The sequence below is a fragment of the Girardinichthys multiradiatus genome, chromosome 11 (assembly GCF_021462225.1).
Source record: "Girardinichthys multiradiatus isolate DD_20200921_A chromosome 11, DD_fGirMul_XY1, whole genome shotgun sequence".
In the NCBI taxonomy this organism is placed as follows: Eukaryota; Metazoa; Chordata; class Actinopteri; order Cyprinodontiformes; family Goodeidae; genus Girardinichthys; species Girardinichthys multiradiatus.
Window position 1 is genome coordinate 19,275,536 of NC_061804.1, and position 17,617 is coordinate 19,293,152.

The following is a 17,617-nucleotide window of genomic DNA, read 5'->3' on the forward strand; positions in this document are numbered from 1 at the left end:
CTGCTTCAGCTTTTTGTATGTTTTTCTTAGAGCCTCTGTTCGCATATCCTCCTAATGTTCATTATGGATTTGGTCAGCTGGTCTCTCAACGCAATCGATCAAATTTTCTTGACGGGAAGACAGGGTAAAGGGGAACCCTCATCCAGACTGGACGTTCTTCTCTGGATATGCAATGGATTCCTGGCAGCAGTGGAAGATTGTGGGCCTGACAACAATGTCAGTCGAGGACGTGGAAGATTTTTACATAATTGGATTTCTGATAACAGGATTTCTGCTTTTTGGAGTTGGCGGTTACCTGTCTTATCGAAAGATTTGTAAAACATCGGCAGCTGTTCAAAGCACTCCAAAGATGCCTGGGATGTTTGAAGGGATCTTTAGAGTTCTCAGCACTCAGACTGATATGTTAAGAGGGCAGAATCGCAAGCTGGACGCGATCCTTGAACAGAATCGCAGGCTGGCTGCGTTTCCCGGACTCAAAGGTGATATGATTTAATCTTGGAGAAAGGTGTTTGCTCAGGATCTATTGAAAGTACCAGAACTTTGGCTATTTGGATTTTAAATTGAGAATGCCAGTAAGACTTTGAATGCAGGCGGAAATTCACAGCCAGCCTGAACAAAAACATTTATTGTTTGTCTAATTCAGGCGCCCCGATATGGCCTCCACAGGTTCCTTATCAAAACATTTCTCCTGGATGTTCTGTAAACACGACGCTCTGCCCCAGCAACCCCCATCATCTGTGAACTGAACTGTATGGCCGTTTGATAAAACTTCCATCTGTTTTTCAAGGACAATGGCACCTTCGTCAGTGTTGACAGTCTAATTCTTTGCACACATGATCATACTTAAATATTGGCACCCTCACGAGTCCACCATGCCCCTGCAAAATCTTTGCTTATGTGTGTTGCTTTCCCATGCTCCATATTTTTACCTAAATGTGGATTTCATTTCTTAATTTCTTCTCCTTTTCATAGATTTTTAGATTTACCAGTGAAAGGAAAATAATACTAGTTTCTTAAACATTTCAACAAAAGCTGTTTTTACACCAGTGACTCAGCTTCCTTAGTTAGAACTCAGTGATTGCTTGGTTAAATTTCAATGGATGCAAATGACTGTTATTACCTCTTTAGAAAGATTGGTTTAGAACCAGCTCTCACCAGTAAAACCCAAAGGATTATTAATGTTATCTATATCATTGTAATGTTGGCCGGAGATTTTTAGATTTCTTAGAAGGATTGTAGTATCATTTGATTTGTTTTTCTGTGTCTGTATCTATGTTTATTTTCTTTGTGATTGTATTGTAATTGTATGTATAGCGCTTTGAGTGTCTTGTTACTGAAAAGCGCTATATAAATAAACTTACCTTACCTTACTTACCTTAGAAAATTGCATGGCTCAATTTCCTGCAACTTGTGCAATCTTTTTTTTAACCTTACATTTGTTGATCATATTTTGACAAATGAAAAATCTTCCATCCAAATTAATTTTCTTAACAATTTTTACAATAAAGACAGTGGAGGATCTACATTATATCATGTGGTCAAGATTTATACTTATTTTGTGACTTATTTTGGTATTTAAAAAATATTTTTGTAATCCCTTATATCTATATCTGACACAAGTAATTTCATCATGTGTTGGCATTATACTATATACTGTCATGCTTGTTGGTTTTAGTTTTTTCTCTAAATTCCTTACAAAAACAGTTGATTGCACAATAAATTAAGATAATTAGAAATATATATATATTTATATGTAGTAACAAGAATTTCATTTTTAGGGAGATTGCCATTAGAGCTTTTATCATGACTCAATGAACCTGAAGACCACGTTCAGTCCTTGGTTAGTTTCTGCAAGTGAACAATCTGAATGAAAACAGCAGAAATTTGTAACTTAGTTTGGTAGTTTTATTTCAAACATAGAGCATCAATCTTCTTTAACGTCCTAAAGTGCTAGATGTCACATTATTATACCACAAAAAAATCAGGATTATGTTCTTTATCTATTTAAACTCAATTCTTAATAAAGAGAGAATAGAGAGAGAAACAAACATGACATGCATCTAAGGTCCATAGATATCTGATGTCTGACAGCAGCTCTTACATCAAGATCCTCTTCTCCTGGAACACTGTGACCAGCGTGGGACCTTTGCAGCTCTTGTTGGATTGAATTTCTTCTTGAGCACGTGGCAAGCACATTTTTTCAGTCTTGCGCTCAACCTCATTGTAGTGACACACTTTAAGATGTTCTGAGATGGACGGGATGTTTCTGAAGCCCCAGGAGTCCACAGGAGAGAACAGGGAGCTAAACTGCCACACCTAAGGCACAGCAGAGTAAGAGTAATAAGAGTCTTATTCAGTAGATCATTAAACGTGTCCTAATTTGTTTACAAAACTCAACATTTGCATTTTATCTAACTTCCTCTCAGGTTTGTTGTCCTTTTATCAGAACCAAACTTGGAGAAGCAGCATTCAGTTCTTATGCTCTACTAATCTGGAACAAACTTCCAGAAAACTGCAAAAATGCTAAAACCCTGTTTAAATGAAGATAAAAAAATCATTTTGTTGAGAGTTGCCTTTGATTGCTCAATTTAAATTAACTGAAACATCATTAATTCAAATCTTCTTTACTTTTCCTACTTTCCTTTATTATGCCACTCCATTGTACTTTTTTATGTTTTCATCATGTAAAGCACTTTGAATTGTCTTGTTCAAATGTGCAATACAGATAAACTTGTCTTGCCTTGCCTTTTAACTCATTGGATGTTTGGATAAAAGCTCAAATGACAATAATACACCCATTCCTTACCTTATGTGTCACCTTCCAATTGACTCGTCCTTGTGATGAGCTTGACCTCTCCCAGTGGAGGGTCACCATCCCTCTCTCCTGCAGCAGAGAGGAGCAGACCTGCCTCATGAGCCTTGACACCAGGGCCAGCTGGGACAGGGATAGGCTGTCCAGAAAACTGGCCACATGGCACAAGACCTCATAGGGCAGCACGCTCAGAGAGTCCTCTCCTCCTTCGGCCTGACCTCCTCCTCTAGTCTGAGAGGACGCGGCGGTGGGATGCAAGCTAAAGCAGCCCAGCTCCTCACTAAAAGCAGAAATGAAGTAAATATAAAATATTTTGGTTCTGATTTGTCTGTTTGTAGTGATCTCCATTATGTCTGAATGAAAGTGGATCTTACTGAAGAAAGGAAACTATGTTTTTCTAGCATTTTTAGAAACAAGCACTAAACGACACAATTATTAGACTGACCTTGTCTTGTAATTTTAGGATTTTGATTGAGCTGGGATTTTTTAAGATACAAATCAATATCTGTCAAAGACAACTCAAGAGTTCAGCGAAGGTTTTTATATCAGATAATAATACTGATTGACAGTAATGCCCATTATTTCTAGAGCAATAAAGCTACCATTTAAAAGTAAAATTAACAATTTGCCTTGTAAACATCTAGAAATAACTGATTCATCATTACATTTTATTTCTTCAAGCTTTCTTTCCTTCTGGTTTTATCAAAGAGAATTGAATAGTAATTATCAACAATCAAACATTAAAGTTGCTGTTGAGTGCATTTTAACTCTCCAGGTCACTTGCTTTCTAAAAAGTGTATATGTGAATAGAGAATGCAGAAATATTTGTGTATCTTTATATTTTCAATGTTTTCCAAAGCACCAACCGTTTATGTTCACTGACCTTCATGTTCCTGACCTCATGCACTGATTTCAACCACAATCAACACGCTGTTGGTCACTATTTTTTATTAGATATTAGATTCTAACCTGCAGTTAATTTATTAATTTCTCTGTTGACGTGACTGAGTAATCATATGGTATACGAACTTATCTGAAGTAATGTTTTTCTCTCACTTGAAACTGACGGTGGCTTCGTAGGTGGAGGGCCGAAACCTCCTCTGGGTGTAGGTACAACCCAGGTACGCCAGGGGGCACCTCTGTTCAAACCAGCCGTCCACACCCATCTGGATGTCGCTGTGAATGTTCCTGCGTTTGGCACCATATTTTCGAGTAATAAAGGCAAAACAAATACATATTAGAGTCCACACTAATGAGAGTTATAAATATTTAAAAAAATATATGTGCAAGTGTTGGTAAAATCTGCAGAAAAGTCAGAAATTATTTTTGTTTGCTGCAGTAAAAAGTCTGTTAAGGACTAGAGAAGGATAAAATACTTAATATTGAAAATTTAAATAATCTTTTGATGAGAAAGACTCGCTTATAATGTTTGCCGTATTCCGTGCGCTGGAAGGTGTGTCCGCAGAGGAAGGTGAAAGCGGAGCTGGCCTTGTTGTGCCGGCTGGTGACGCTCTCCAACTGCAGCTGAAGGTGCAGCTCCAGCGGTTTTCCAGCTGTCAGGTCAGCAAGCGAGGTCTTCCTGCGGAAGGGAGCGGAAAGGAAGCTGTAGGTCTGCGTGCCTTGATCCGTCAGCAGACTGTCTGAGGACATGCTCTCAGCAATGAGGTGACCCCTCTGCTCCCTCTCCAAGGAGCACAGCAGAGAGGCCTGCGAGGAAAATCAGACACGACAAAAAATCTGATTGGGGTAAAGCAGTGACCAAAGGACGACACTTTCCTCTGAGATTAATTTAAAAATAACATTTTAAAAAAAATAATAATTTCACTCTCTTCTATTTAATGCAAAAGTTTAAAAAATGCATTATTGATCAGATTATTGGCAGAGTAACGGCATAAGAAATTGAAAAAGCATTTTAGAAAACATAGCATTCAAATAAAAGAAAATTACAGTTCTGATTTACATTTTAAGTAAAAAAAAAAAAAGCTACAATTATTTTCTCAAGGTGTTTTTTTATTTAAATGAAGACACGTTGGAATAACAAAAAAGAGTAAAAATAGACATTTTTCAACATTCACGAGATAATAGCTGATAAATATAGCAGCTGCTGTCGACTTCTGTGAATTACTTCTATATTTCAAAAAAGAAAATGCTGTTTTCAATGTCTTGTTTTGTTTTTTTTATTACATTTTCTGAACTCCCATATTTCTGTCTTTTAAAAAAAAGTACTTAATGAAATGAAGAGGGTGTTATTGTTGGGACCCCTGACTATCCTTTTATATATTGGACAACCCTCATTGTTTGAGAACTGCAGCAGAAAGTGTTCGGGGTTCCCAAGTCTCTGTAAAAAGCATTCAAAATCATCTGTGGTAACAGATTGTTTAGTAGGATGTCTGATAAAAGCCTTGTCTATCCTACCAGGGCAGATGTATATATGTGGAGGTTGTTAAACTCTTAGGGACTTACCTGAAAAAATGTGATTTGCTCAAATGAGATTAGGATTGAGTTTTTCAGCAACAGACACTGCAGCAGTTTTTTGTGTAAAACATAGAATAAATACAGTATGTGGGAAAGCACCTCATTCCCACTGTCAAGTACAGTATAGGATCTGTGGTGCTGTGGGCCAATTTCTCTTCCAAAGGCCCTGGGAATCTTAGTGCACAGTATCATAAAATCCCTTAAATACCAGAAAATTTAAATACTAAATCTGGTGGCCTCTGAAAATGAGTCATAGTTGGGTATTTTAAGCAGGATAACAAACCAAATTTGGTTCACTAGACACACAAAATCGACCTTTTTCCATGGCCGTCCACAGAGCTAAAGTCCTACAGAGAACATGTGAGCTGAGCCATGGATATGATCCAGGTAAAGCCTTTTTAGTGCTAAATTTCTGCTGTCCCACCACACTGTTTCTTAGGAAAGGGTTTCAAGCAATAAAAATCATTGTAAATTACTAAATTATATAGAGTTGATGAGAAAAAAACGTGAATGATCAAAGGCTGAGAAGCAAAGTACATGGCTACTCACAGGGCAAAACACAATACACACACACAACTAAGGGCAGTTTACAGGGATTTACAAACCAAACATGCATAAACCTTGATTATTTGAGAGAATCTATGCATGCATGGTCATGGGGAGAACATGCAAACCCCGTACAGAAAAGATGTGAGTGGAATTAGGACCAAAGACTTTCATAGTGAAAAGCATCAGAGCTGCACCACCATTCAGCCCCGTTGGAAGGATGTTCTTTTTCATATTGATACTTTTCTTGTTTTCCAGACTAAAATCACTGTAAACACATGGTATATGCACATTTAAAAGGCCATGCGTTTGAAATGCTTATAGGGAGCTTGACCCACCTGAACCTCCTCCCACACTGGCATCTCTCCTGGTGCCACCCCCAGGTCGCTGGTGTCCACAGCTTCATTTTCTCTCTTGTAGAAGCCAGGGTTGCGGATGCGACCCTGCCTGGCTGTGAAGCTGCTTGGGACTTTAAACGTGCGCACGGTCATGATTTTCATCGGCTCTACTTTTCCATACACAAAGTTCTTCATTCTAGGTTTTCCAGTACGACAGGAGGATGTGGAGGGAACAGAGCATGCACTGCTGCTGGTTGCTGCGGCACCTGCACAGCTACCTGTTTCATCCTCCTCCTTCAGTGTACCCAGGCTTTTCCCTACCCCTCTTCCCTGTCCTCTGTCTGCTGCTGCTGTCCCCTCAGCTTCCCTGCAGCCTCCCATCTCCATACTAAACATGCGCTCCCAGGCATTGTAGTTCACTAACAGATCAGCATCCACTCCTGATGCTCTGGCTATAGCCTCCCTCTCCTCCTGAGACAGCATTGGCTGACTTTCCACCCCAGCTTCATACTCATATTCATCCTCTTCCTGTTTTTCATCAGGGAAATTTACGTTAATCCTGTTAACTGCTTCCCAGATTTTGTCTCTGGCTTCCTTTGAAGCTGCCCTCTCTGCCGCTTCCTTCTCCAAAAGAACACTCTTCTTCTTCTCCTTCTCCTTCCTCCTCTCTTCCTCCTGCCTTTGTTCTTCTCTCTCCTCCTCCTCCACACTCTGGATCAGCTCTGGGAACAGCTTCTTCATCTTCATGGAGTGAAACAGAGCATCCTGGTCTTTCAGAGCCATGGCCAGGTCCAGACATTCCTCCTGCTTTTGTTCTCTGAGCAGGTTTTCAAACAGCTCTGTGTTTGGTTGAGAACAGGTTGTCACAGGCCAGCGGTTCCACTCCATGGAGCAGCACACTACACTGGCCGGACACACCTGCAGGTGAGCCTTCTGCGAGGAGCGAGGAAGCTGGACCGGGCAGCCGTACTCGCCGTTGAGGCAGGGAACTCTCACATTGGGGCAGAGCAGCAGGTGATCCTCCTCTTTGCACAGGTGGAAAACTGCTCCACAAAGGAGACGGCAAGGGACAAGAGCACAGCTCACAGAAACCTCCACCCTAGCCCTACAGCGCCGACTGTAGCATGAGTCACAGTGGAGATGCTGCCGGACCTTGGAGGCTCGAGAACGGTGACTCTGAAAGAAAATAAGGGCACAAGTTGTTATGGTTATGGTTCATATCTAACTGTAACAAAGAATAAACCAACAGACACATGCTGCATCTCGAATAACAAACATGCTTTTACTTTTACAGCTCAAAATCTTAGATGATATTTAAGTTTTTACAAGAGTTCAGATCAAATCATTATTTTCTACAGATGGTCCCAAACATCTCAAAACACCTACAGCTGTGAGACCAGTTTTATTATGTGTGAGCTGCATCTAAAGTCCAAAACTTTATTTAATATTCTGTAGTTTAAGAGGTTTATCAGTGGTGGTTAGTTAATAACAAATATAATGAGAAATTCAAGACTTGATGTGAAAGACAAAGGAAACATTCAGTTCAATTCAGTTTATTTATATAGCGCCAATTCACAACACATGTCGTCTCAAGGCTCTTCACAACAGTCAGGAACATACATTCCAATTAATCCTAATCATTGAACAGTGCAGTCAGAGTTAGTTATTTATTCAAATTGGATAAAAAGTTTTTCTGTCTAAGGAAACCCAGCAGATTGCATCCAGTCAGTGACTTGCAGCATTCACTCCTCCTGGATGAGCATGTAGAGACAGTGGACAGTCACTGGCGTTGACTTTGCAGCAATCCCTCATACTGAGCATGCATGTAGCGACAGTGGAGAGGAAAAACTCCCTTTTAACAGGAAGAAACCTCCAGCAGAACCAGGCTCAGTGTGAGCGGCCATCTGCCACGACCGACTGGGGGTTTGAGAGAACAGAGCAGAGACACAAAGAGAACAAAAGAAGCACTGATCCAGGAGTACTTTCTATGGGAAGGAAAAGTAAATGGATGTAGCTCCTTTAGTCGTTTCACCTAGAAAGAAAGAACAGATAAACTCTGAGCCAGTTTTCAAGGTTAGAGTCTGAAAGAGAGCACATTTAATTATTTACAGTAAAAGCTCAGTCAATTTCCATGTCTAGGAGAGAGAAAGGGTTAAACACTGAAAGACAGGGCTATGTGGATCATCGGTAGAGGGTGAGCATTAAGTTGTTGCCAGCAGAAGCTCAGACAATGCCCCTCTCCAGAAAGGTGTCACAGGTAGACACAGAGCCAGGCCAGGTGTAGCTTCTAGGAAGAGAAAAGAGAGAGAACAAAGTTAAAAACTGAAATAACAGCAAATAATGTAAAATTGGAGAGTAGTGTGAGAATGTAGAGAAGAGGGTGAAAGTGGTCATTAAGTCCTCCAGCAGCCTAAGCATATAGCAGCATAACTACACAGATAGTTTCAGTTCAGATTATTTAGTTAAACGGCGCTTATTTTCAACAATGTCGTCTCAAGGCACCTCACAAAGGGTCCCACTGATGGTCATTGTTATACTAAAAACCACAAGGATCGGGATACCTCTCTCTGTCAGACTGATTATAACCATTGGAAAAGAGAAGGAGTCATACAGGTAGCAGAAATGGAGGGTGTGTTTGCACCTCAACCATAACTGAGCCGGTTTAGGCTAAACCTGACTCCCCTTTACTCCAACCAACAGGGAGGAAGGCTCCCTCCCTGATAACCTAAGCCACTCTAACTATAATCTTAATAAAAAATTGAAAGTTTTAAGCCTAGCCTTAAAAGTAGACAGGGTGTCTGCCTCACGGACTAAAACTGGGAGCTGGTTCCACAGGAGACGAGCCTGATAACTAAAGGATCTGCCTTCCATTCTACTTCTTGAGACTCTAGGAACCACCAGTAAACCTGCAGTCTGAGAACGAAGTGCTCTGTTAGGAACCTATGGAACAATCAGATCTCTGATGTATGATGGAGCTAGATCATTAAGGGCTTTATATGTGAGGAGGAGAATTTTAAATTATATTCTGGATTTAACAGGGAGCCAATGAAGGGAAGCTAAAAAAGGAGAAATATGATCTCTCTTTTTAATTTTCATCAGAACTCTTGCTGCAGCAATTTGGATCAGCTGAAGGCTTTTAACTGCATTTTGTGGACATCCTGATAGTAACAAATTACAATAGTCCAGCCTTGAAGTAACAAATGCATGGACTAGTTTTTCAGCGTCACTCCTGGATAGGATATTTCTAATTTTGGCAATGTTCTGGAGGTGAAAGAAGGAAATCCTAGAAACCTGTTTAATATGGGATTTAAATGACAAAAGTAACACCAAGGTTTTTTACTTTATTATCAGAGGTCAATTTAATGCCATCCAGGTTAAGTTATTGACTAAGCAGTTTCTTTTTTAAAGACTCCGGTCCAAAGACGACAACTTCTATCTTGTCTGAATTTAGAAGCAAAAAATTTAAAGTCATCCAAGTTTTTATATCTTCAAGACATGCTTGTAGTCTATGTATCTGGTTGGGTTAATCAGGATTTATGGATAAGTAAAGCTGAGTATCATCAACGTAACAGTGAAAATTTATCCCATGCTGCCTGATAATTTGACCGATTGGAAGCATATATATAGTAAAGAGAATTGGCCCAAGTACTGAACCCTGTGGTACTCCACAATTAACCCTGGACATAACAACACAGTGACTGTGTGCTTCTTTTACCTAAAATTATTCATACAACGTCTGATTTATTTCACTATTTATATTCAGAAAGTTGGAAATTGTCTTTTGGAAAATCTTCTGATTTTAACCAAAGGCAAATTAAGTTGTTGTAATTACTACATAGGAACCCTGTAACATGGAAGAATAAATAGAAAATAAAGTAATATTATAAGGGAATCCAGAGTCAGTGATTAGTATTATTATTTGAGTTAAAGGTCAACATACCATCCTTAAAATGTCCTTTCTGTATCTGAAGCTGCAGATCTGTGCAAACAAAGAGGACACCGTCACTCACACTCTTTCAGCACAAACCTCTTATAACAAAATACACATGAATGGATTATATGTGATTGAGTCAGTTTTGCAACATAAGAATCAAAGGAAATAATGAAATTTAACTTTTAGCCTACCTTGTGCATGAGCTAAGAAGAAGACAGACACTCCAGCTTAAGCTTCTAAAGAGCAAATGTGTGTGTGTGTGTGTGTGTGTGTGTGTGTGTGTGTGTGTGTGTGTGTGTGTGTGTGTGTGTGTGTGTGTGTGTGTGTGTGCGTGTGTGTTGTGTGTGTGTGTGTGTGTGTGTTATGTGTTATGTGTTGGTGTTATAAATAGAGCTGAGCCCTGACAGCAATGTTACACAGGTGCTCAAAAGCATGATTTGGGTTACAAGCCCTCTCCACCGCTTACATCAGGAAGTATATTTGTATTTATTCTGTTTTACTGCTGCAAGCTGATTTCTACCTGGAAAACCAGCCTGCTGATGAAAGTACATCCGAACAGTGTCCTTAGTAGGTATTTACATGTGGTGTTTTAATTAATTATATGCCATTGCTTGTGTGTTTTTGGTGGCATTTATTCTCACAGAACCTGATAAGTTTGTTCATATTAAACTCAGACTAAAATTTATATTTTAATCTGACATCAAGTTTGTATTTTGGTGCAGCAAATTGAAGCTGAAGGGAGGGGGGTGAGGGTGTATTTCTCCTTGGGAACCTGCTCAGCGCTCCTTGACTAATTTTAACCTGCCAGTTCAAAGAGCAGACTTGAGGCCGGCTAGCAACGTTATAAAACCAAAGAGGCAAAACAACACGTCTGGGGTTACGACTTGGTAAGAAAGATCTGATCCCACTGTGATTCTTTCCATTTGTCTAAATTTCAAAGACTTGAGGTTTGCACAGCCAATAAGGCTGGGGATGATAAAGGTTTTAACTTTTTTTAGTGCTTGTTAGCCATTTTGTTTATTATTTATCTGCAGGAATGAGCAGCACAGCCATTGTTTACCATTTGACCTTGAGTATCAGCGTTGCATTTCAGGGTAAATTGGAGTTTGTGTATGCGAATATAACAAATAGTGCTAAATTAGGTGGCCGCAACGTCATTAAGCAAAAAAAATTAGAAAGGAATAAAAATATATATATTAAGAATATTTTGTTAATTATCCACAATTCTTTCATTCGTTTTTCTAAATTTGTTTTAAAAGAAGCAGAAACATTAACATCCCTGAATATTCAAAAGCCACACAACAGGTGAACAGATCAGGAAAAATCTGATTACCAGATGTGAACTGTTCAACTGTTGTACTGAACACCATTGTCAAAATAACACCATTGTCAGGTGTTATTTTGTGGGTGTTGAACATCATGGGGGTTTCACTGGGCTGTAACGGCAGAAGGTAGTCCTTCCTTTCCACTGTTGCCATATGGTTACTCAGTGCTTACTGTTTTTGGTTGCACTGTTTTATGATTTTATTAAGTCTTTTTTCCCCAGATCAATTACTGATACCTCTAAAAGGGTATTTTAGATTTTTAGACAATTTTGTTAGAAATAGAAAATTTTAGCATGCTAATTTGCTAATTTCCTTGTTGGTGTTCAGTCAGAAGCAATAATCTGACATTTTTGCACACTGGCGATGGATCACAGCTAAATACGGTTTTATTTTTTTTAAGGAAAAAAAACTAGGAAGTGTTAGTGATTTCTGAGCTGCATGACTCTTTGTTCAGAGTTGCTGTAAGAAACTAAAGTACTGCTCTAATTTCTGTTTTTCTCTTGCAGGATAGAAAAATCAGCCTAATATGGTGAGTGACAAACTTCCCATCAGGCATCACTGCCTTGAAAAGTCAAATCAGTAATAATTTGGAAACAGACATCAAATCATACGACTTGTGAGAATATAAAGAGAATGTCTTTAATGTTTTGTCTTGTCAATAAATCAACCGGTGACTTTATTCTTTACATTATTAAATCAGAATAGTTTTGCCTTAAAGTTCCTCTGCACCAATTTCTTTAAGGGTCTTTCAGACCTTTAATGCAATAATAAATTCTTTATAACTAATTTTAAGAAATTGACATGTCTATTTCCTTGTTGGTCTCTACTGCATGTTGTATAACATTTCTGATATCTACATAGCCCCATAAAGATATATATACCCCTTATACCTTTATATATTTTACTGTAGTTACAGGGATAAGTCTTATGAGGTATGCCTATATCTTCTACTGGGTTCGCACCTAAAAAAAAAATTCCTCATTCTTCTTGACAAAGCAGCCTCAGATCATGCAGTTTGGATGGAGAAGTGTCTGTGAACATTGTTTTTCAAGTCAAACTCTCAAGTAAATTTGTGTCTGGTTTTTGACTAGTCCATTCTAACACAAAGATTTCCCGTTGATCTAAATTATTCCATTGAGTCTCGGGCTTTATGTTTGGGGTGTTGTCATTCAGCAAGGTGAACCTCTGCTTCAGGTTGAATTCTTTAAGCACCCACTTTTAGCAGGTTATCTACCAGGATTGCCCTGCATTTAGCTCCATCCATCTTCCCATCAACTCCAATCAGCTTTCCTCTCAATGCTGAAGAAAAACATCATAGTAATGTAATGTTTCATAATGTTTCCACAGACGGCATGGTGTGTTTAGGATGATGTGTAGTGTTAGTTTTTCTCAGCTCATAAACCATTTTGGTCTCATCTGACCAGAGCATCTTCATCCACATGCTGGCTGTGTCCTTCATGGCTTCATGCAAACCAAATACTTTTTATGGCTTTCCTTCAGCATTGGCTTTCTTGTTTCTGCTCTTCTGAAAAGGCCTGATTTGTGGATTGCTTGACTGAAGTTGTCCTGTCAGCAGATTGCCCCACCTAATCTGTGGATCTCTGCAGCTCCTCCAGTGTCACCATGGGCTTGAATACAAATGCATGGCCCACTGTTTAGATTTTTATTTAGAAGAAATAAAAAAGTGAATACAATTTTCCTTTTGTTTAATAATTGTGAACTTGTTTGTGTTGGTCTTTTACATTAAAGTACGTGGATGCAATCTGCTAAAAATATTAAAAACTTTTGTTCATGAATGAATTTATGTCTTTACAAATCAGTCAAACTGATAGTTAGGCCAAATTTCAGAAGATCAATTCTCAAATCTGAATATAAAATAGCTGAGTCCTCTTTTTTGTTATCATTTTCTTTCAGAGTCACCGTTCTCGAGCCTCCAGGGTCCAGCAGCATCTCCACTGTGACTCATGCTACAGTCGGCGCTGTAGGGCTAGGGTGGAAGTTTCTGTGAGCTGTGCTCTTGTCCCTTGCCGTCTCCTTTGTGGAGCAGTTTTCCACCTGTGCAAAGAGGAGGACCACCTGCTGCTCTGCCCCAACGTGAGGGTGCCCTGCCTCAACGCCCACTACGGCTGCCCGGCCCAGATGCCCCGCTCCGCCCGAGCGGCTCACCTGCAGGCGTGCCCGGCCAGCGTGGTGTGCTGCTCCATGGAGTGGCTCCGCTGGCCGGCTGATGAGACAAACCCACATAGCTTTAACGCCTTGCAGGACAATGTGATGAAGGAATGTGACATGCAGGGAGAGGCTCTGGATGTTGCCATGGCTCTGGTTGACCAGTCAGACCTGTACGCACGCCTCAAAATGAAGACTATTTATCCAGAGCTCATGGAACAAGAAGAGGAGGAGATAAAGGAGGAGATCAAAGAGGACATAGCAGTCGGAGGACTTGGTGTTCAAGACCAAAGTCCCAATGAAGGTTTGTTAAAGAATGGCCTCTTTCTGAAAAATAAAAAGGTGCTTCTTGAGTGTATTTAGAGATAAAACTGCATAAAAGCATGGTAAACTTTTTATTTTATTGTTTCACAATGTTTCTTTCTGCAGGCCTTCCTGTAAGCAGAATGTGGGAAAGTAATACTGTGGAAGACACTGCTCAGAATGTTGTTACACAACCTTCACAGATCAACAAAGAGAAATACAATCTGTTTGAGATGATGTTCAACATGGACAGAGGCGCCTGTGCTGTCGCTCAGGAGAATTTAGAAAATCAAAAACAAAAACCTGCACAGCAGGGAAGAAGCCAGAATCTGACAGCTCAGGAGAGGCAGGACAAAACACGGGCTGAACAGAAACATATAGAGGGGGATAGTTCTGCTGCGGCCAGAAGCTGCCCTCCACCTGACACCAGTAAGACCGGCCAGGCCCCTTGGCAGGAAGGGGTTCTGGACCGTCTGGGGCAGGAGCTCACTCCGCACGAGTACAACATGTACATGGTGCATCATGGACGCATGCTGCTTGCCTTCGGCCAGATAGATGCCTGCACTCCAAGAAAGAGAGACTTTGTATATGGCAGCCTGGAGCCAATTCCAGTGCAGACCCTGCGCTCTTTCAAGGTTAATTCAAGTTCAGCTCATTCACACAGAAAATACAATGTTGTAGAACACAGTCATCTTTACTCAGTGTTTTGTTTTTGCCCTCTACTTTTTTTGGCTTGACTAAACCACTGCTCCTTTCTAAGTAAACAACTTTCACAATGTACACATTTTAAGCATTTAGAGTTCAATTCAGACTATGCAAACAGAAAACTGCAGTTAATTATCAGGCATATCACCTATTGTTTATTCGTAGGGACAGGAATAAAACATTTGTTGCTTTAAGAGCCTTTCCCAGGTATAACTCACAGGAGATATTCCCACTAATCTCATTTATCTTGTAAAATTTGATGGACTCGTTCTATTCTATAAGGTCCCTGTAAGTTATCGATACAAAAGGCGGGTTCATCTGGATCTTTACGAGATCACTGGACGGGTGCAGACTGAACAGCGAGGTGTGGACACATCAGACCTTGGAGCTAGTGAAGAGGACTGGTTTTCAGATGAAGCTGCTGCAACTCTGCTTGGCTATGCTGAAATAGCAGTCATGGGTCACAAGGTATAAAAAAATTTTCTGGGGGGTGGGATACTAAACTCAGTAATCATTGCTTTTTGTAAATTCTCTTAAAAACCCTTTGTCTTTGCCAGATCAGTGATACAAAGGGAGCAGACGGGCTCTATGCGGACGTTGGAACACAGACACATTCTTTTCGCACAGCTCCCTTCAAGCAGAACACCACCCTGGTAGAACTGATGGTGGACCGACCACAGAAGCTTCTTCTGCAGCTCCAGGCAGAGAGCGTGAACAGCAGAAACAACAGAGCCAGCTGTGCGTTCACCTTCCTCTGTGGTCACACTTTCCACCGCAAAGAGTTCGCCTCACACTTCAGGTTAGGACTCAGATATAAGTGTTCGGAGGTAGATGCATGTATCGGGCATGTATTAACTGTCTTTTATCTTTCCAGGAACGTTCACAGTGATATCCAGATGTGTCTGAGCGATTGGTTTGAACAGCGGTGCCCCCTGGCGTATCTGGGATGCACATACAGGCAGAGAAGGTTTCATCCGTCCACACAGAAGGCCACAGTCAACTACAAGTGAGAGCAACACCAATTTATCACAATTTTTTTTAATGCTGGCAGGTAGGACATTTCTATAATTTTATATTGTATTGACTGCATGTCTGGGATTGTTGTTGTTTTACTGCAAAGTCAGCTGACCAATTTTACTTCAGGGTATCAGAGTAAAAGAGGGAAGAATGCAAATGCATGCAAACCTTTTCAGGTTTTTATTTGTGAAAAGATCTTTAGACCATGTATTATTATCCTTCCATCTACAACTTTCTGTTGCTCTATCACGTAAAATCTGAATAGTTGGTGGTTGTCTTATGAAAAATGTAGAAAAGTTCAAGTGGGTATGAATATTTTATTTAGCACTGTTTTGGGTTTATTCCATAGGGCAAGATTGGTTGTTGACTTGAATCCATGTGTGCCACTGGACAATCTATTTTGCCATAATTTTCTTTGCTTCTCACAGTCAGCATCTGAGGTGTTTCAACTTGCGCCCAGATGTTCCTCCCTCTCTGGACAACAGCTCCTCCGGGTGCAGAGCAGACTCCTCCGCTGTTCAGAGAAAGAGCAAATGTCAAGCTAGAGAAGGGGAAGACTGGCTAAGCTCATTGCCCTACGAGGTGCTGTGCCACGTGGCCGGTTTCCTGGACAGCCTGTCCCTGTCCCAGCTGGCTCTGGTGTCCCGTCTCATGAGGCAGGTGTGCTCCTCTCTGCTGCAGAAAAGAGGGATGGTGACCCTTCGCTGGGAGAGGACAAACACCTCACGTGGGGAAGCCAAGTGGAAGTCCAGACCTGTGAGAAGTACAAACCATCCAGTCCATCAAAAGCTGTTATCATTGCTTACCTCTTCTGTGCTCTTGACTCTGCTTCTGTTTCTCTTTAGGTGTGGGAGTTCAGTCATCTGTTCTCCACAGTAGATTCATGGGAAATGGCTGACATACCTCCTATTTCTGCTCATCTGAAAGTCTGTCCTTACTACCAGAGAACTGAGCACAGGGAGACGTTTCCCCTCCCCTTCATTACTGAGAAACAGGAGAAAAATTTGAAGGGTTCAAGTCTCCTCAATCATTTTACAGGAAGAAAATGACAATAATGAAGACTTAGGGAGGAGGAACGGTGTTTCCTGGAAACTCTGTTTCTCATGTTTAACTCAAACCACTTTATAATTAAATGTATCATTACATTTAGGATTTAGGGTTATTACGTGACAATCTCTAAACCCTGTAAATACCTGCAGAACTCAAGGAACCACGCCTTTTAAAGCTTAATCTACTCTACCCTAACAACCTAAACCCAAATATCCGACAACCCAATCCTCCTCTGAAGACTCACCTTCACCACACCACTGGCACAGGCACAAACATATAACAAGTTGCAGTTAGGGGCAACTGTGTCTCAGGTGATAGGAGTCCGGTGTAACCGGTGGGATGCCGGTTTGAACCCCCGCTCTGTCCGTCTCAGTCTTTGTGTCCTTGGGCAAGACACTTCACCTGCCTTGCCTGCTGATGGTGGTCAGAGGGTTAAGTGGCACCGATTGTATGGCAGTTTTCTGTCAGTCTGCCACTGGGCAGCTGACAGCTTACCACTGTCAGTGGGTGAATAGGTGAATGAATGGGTGGATGACTGATTGTAGCACTTTAGAGTCCTCAGATTTGATGAAGCACTATACAAGTACACGTCATTTACCATTTATAACTGTGAACTTTTTAAGCACCAACAAGAGCAACACTCTTAAGTTTATTGAGTTAACAGGCTTGTTTGCAGAAGATTTGTGTTAAATTGTCAGCCTACTGACTACCGAGAGTTTGCTGCACACTTGGTTTAACCACACTACTGTAGTAAAATCACTGCACCAAAAACAGCAGAAAACATGTTGTAATGTCTCACTTCCCATAGATGCTCCATTAGAACCAGGTCCATATTGCCCATTTGAATAAATCTGTATATAATACATCTGTATGTTCCCAAAGTGTCATTGTGATTGTTGAATTGAGATGGACTTACATGTTTTTGTGAAGTTTTTTGCAGCTGTGG

General features: G+C 40.6%; 2 protein-coding genes across 4 annotated transcripts; one reads left to right on the forward strand and one right to left on the reverse strand.

The window, feature by feature from the left end:
• Positions 1-1,891: 1,891 nt before the first annotated feature.
• Positions 1,892-10,381, reverse strand: LOC124876996 (F-box only protein 40-like). Of its 2 annotated transcripts, XM_047380090.1 has the most exons (8): positions 10,297-10,381; positions 10,112-10,150; positions 6,172-7,347; positions 4,233-4,519; positions 3,869-4,000; positions 2,984-3,092; positions 2,807-2,884; positions 1,892-2,316 (listed from the first exon to the last, which is right to left on the reverse strand). In XM_047380090.1, exons 1-8 carry the CDS (start codon positions 10,303-10,305, stop codon positions 2,098-2,100), a joined length of 2,049 nt encoding a protein of 682 aa, XP_047236046.1. In that variant the 5' UTR covers positions 10,306-10,381; the 3' UTR covers positions 1,892-2,097. The 2 variants fall into 2 exon arrangements, with proteins under 2 accessions (XP_047236046.1, XP_047236045.1); XM_047380089.1 differs by having other exon boundaries at positions 2,807-3,092; positions 10,297-10,380.
• Positions 10,382-10,547: 166 nt separating this feature from the next.
• On the forward strand, positions 10,548-17,536 carry LOC124875853 (F-box only protein 40-like). Of its 2 annotated transcripts, none has more exons than XM_047378251.1 (9): positions 10,548-10,672; positions 11,937-11,959; positions 13,345-13,900; positions 14,026-14,534; positions 14,887-15,072; positions 15,162-15,403; positions 15,479-15,610; positions 16,050-16,377; positions 16,467-17,536. In XM_047378251.1, exons 2-9 carry the CDS (start codon positions 11,957-11,959, stop codon positions 16,668-16,670), a joined length of 2,160 nt encoding a protein of 719 aa, XP_047234207.1. In that variant the 5' UTR covers positions 10,548-10,672; positions 11,937-11,956; the 3' UTR covers positions 16,671-17,536. The 2 variants fall into 2 exon arrangements, with proteins under 2 accessions (XP_047234207.1, XP_047234206.1); XM_047378250.1 differs by lacking the exon at positions 10,548-10,672 and adding an exon at positions 10,900-10,992.
• Positions 17,537-17,617: the final 81 nt, after the last annotated feature.

Coding starts and splice junctions, on each gene's coding strand:
- LOC124876996 (XM_047380089.1), bottom strand. Junction 7,348..10,111: donor GAAAGGACATTTTAAGGATG/GTATGTTGACCT, acceptor ATTTTCTTTCAG/AGTCACCGTTCTCGAGCCTC. Junction 4,520..6,171: donor CAGTGTGGGAGGAGGTTCAG/GTGGGTCAAGCT, acceptor TTTTCCTCGCAG/GCCTCTCTGCTGTGCTCCTT.
- LOC124875853 (XM_047378251.1), top strand. Junction 14,535..14,886: donor AGACCCTGCGCTCTTTCAAG/GTTAATTCAAGT, acceptor CTATTCTATAAG/GTCCCTGTAAGTTATCGATA. Junction 15,404..15,478: donor GAGTTCGCCTCACACTTCAG/GTTAGGACTCAG, acceptor TTATCTTTCCAG/GAACGTTCACAGTGATATCC.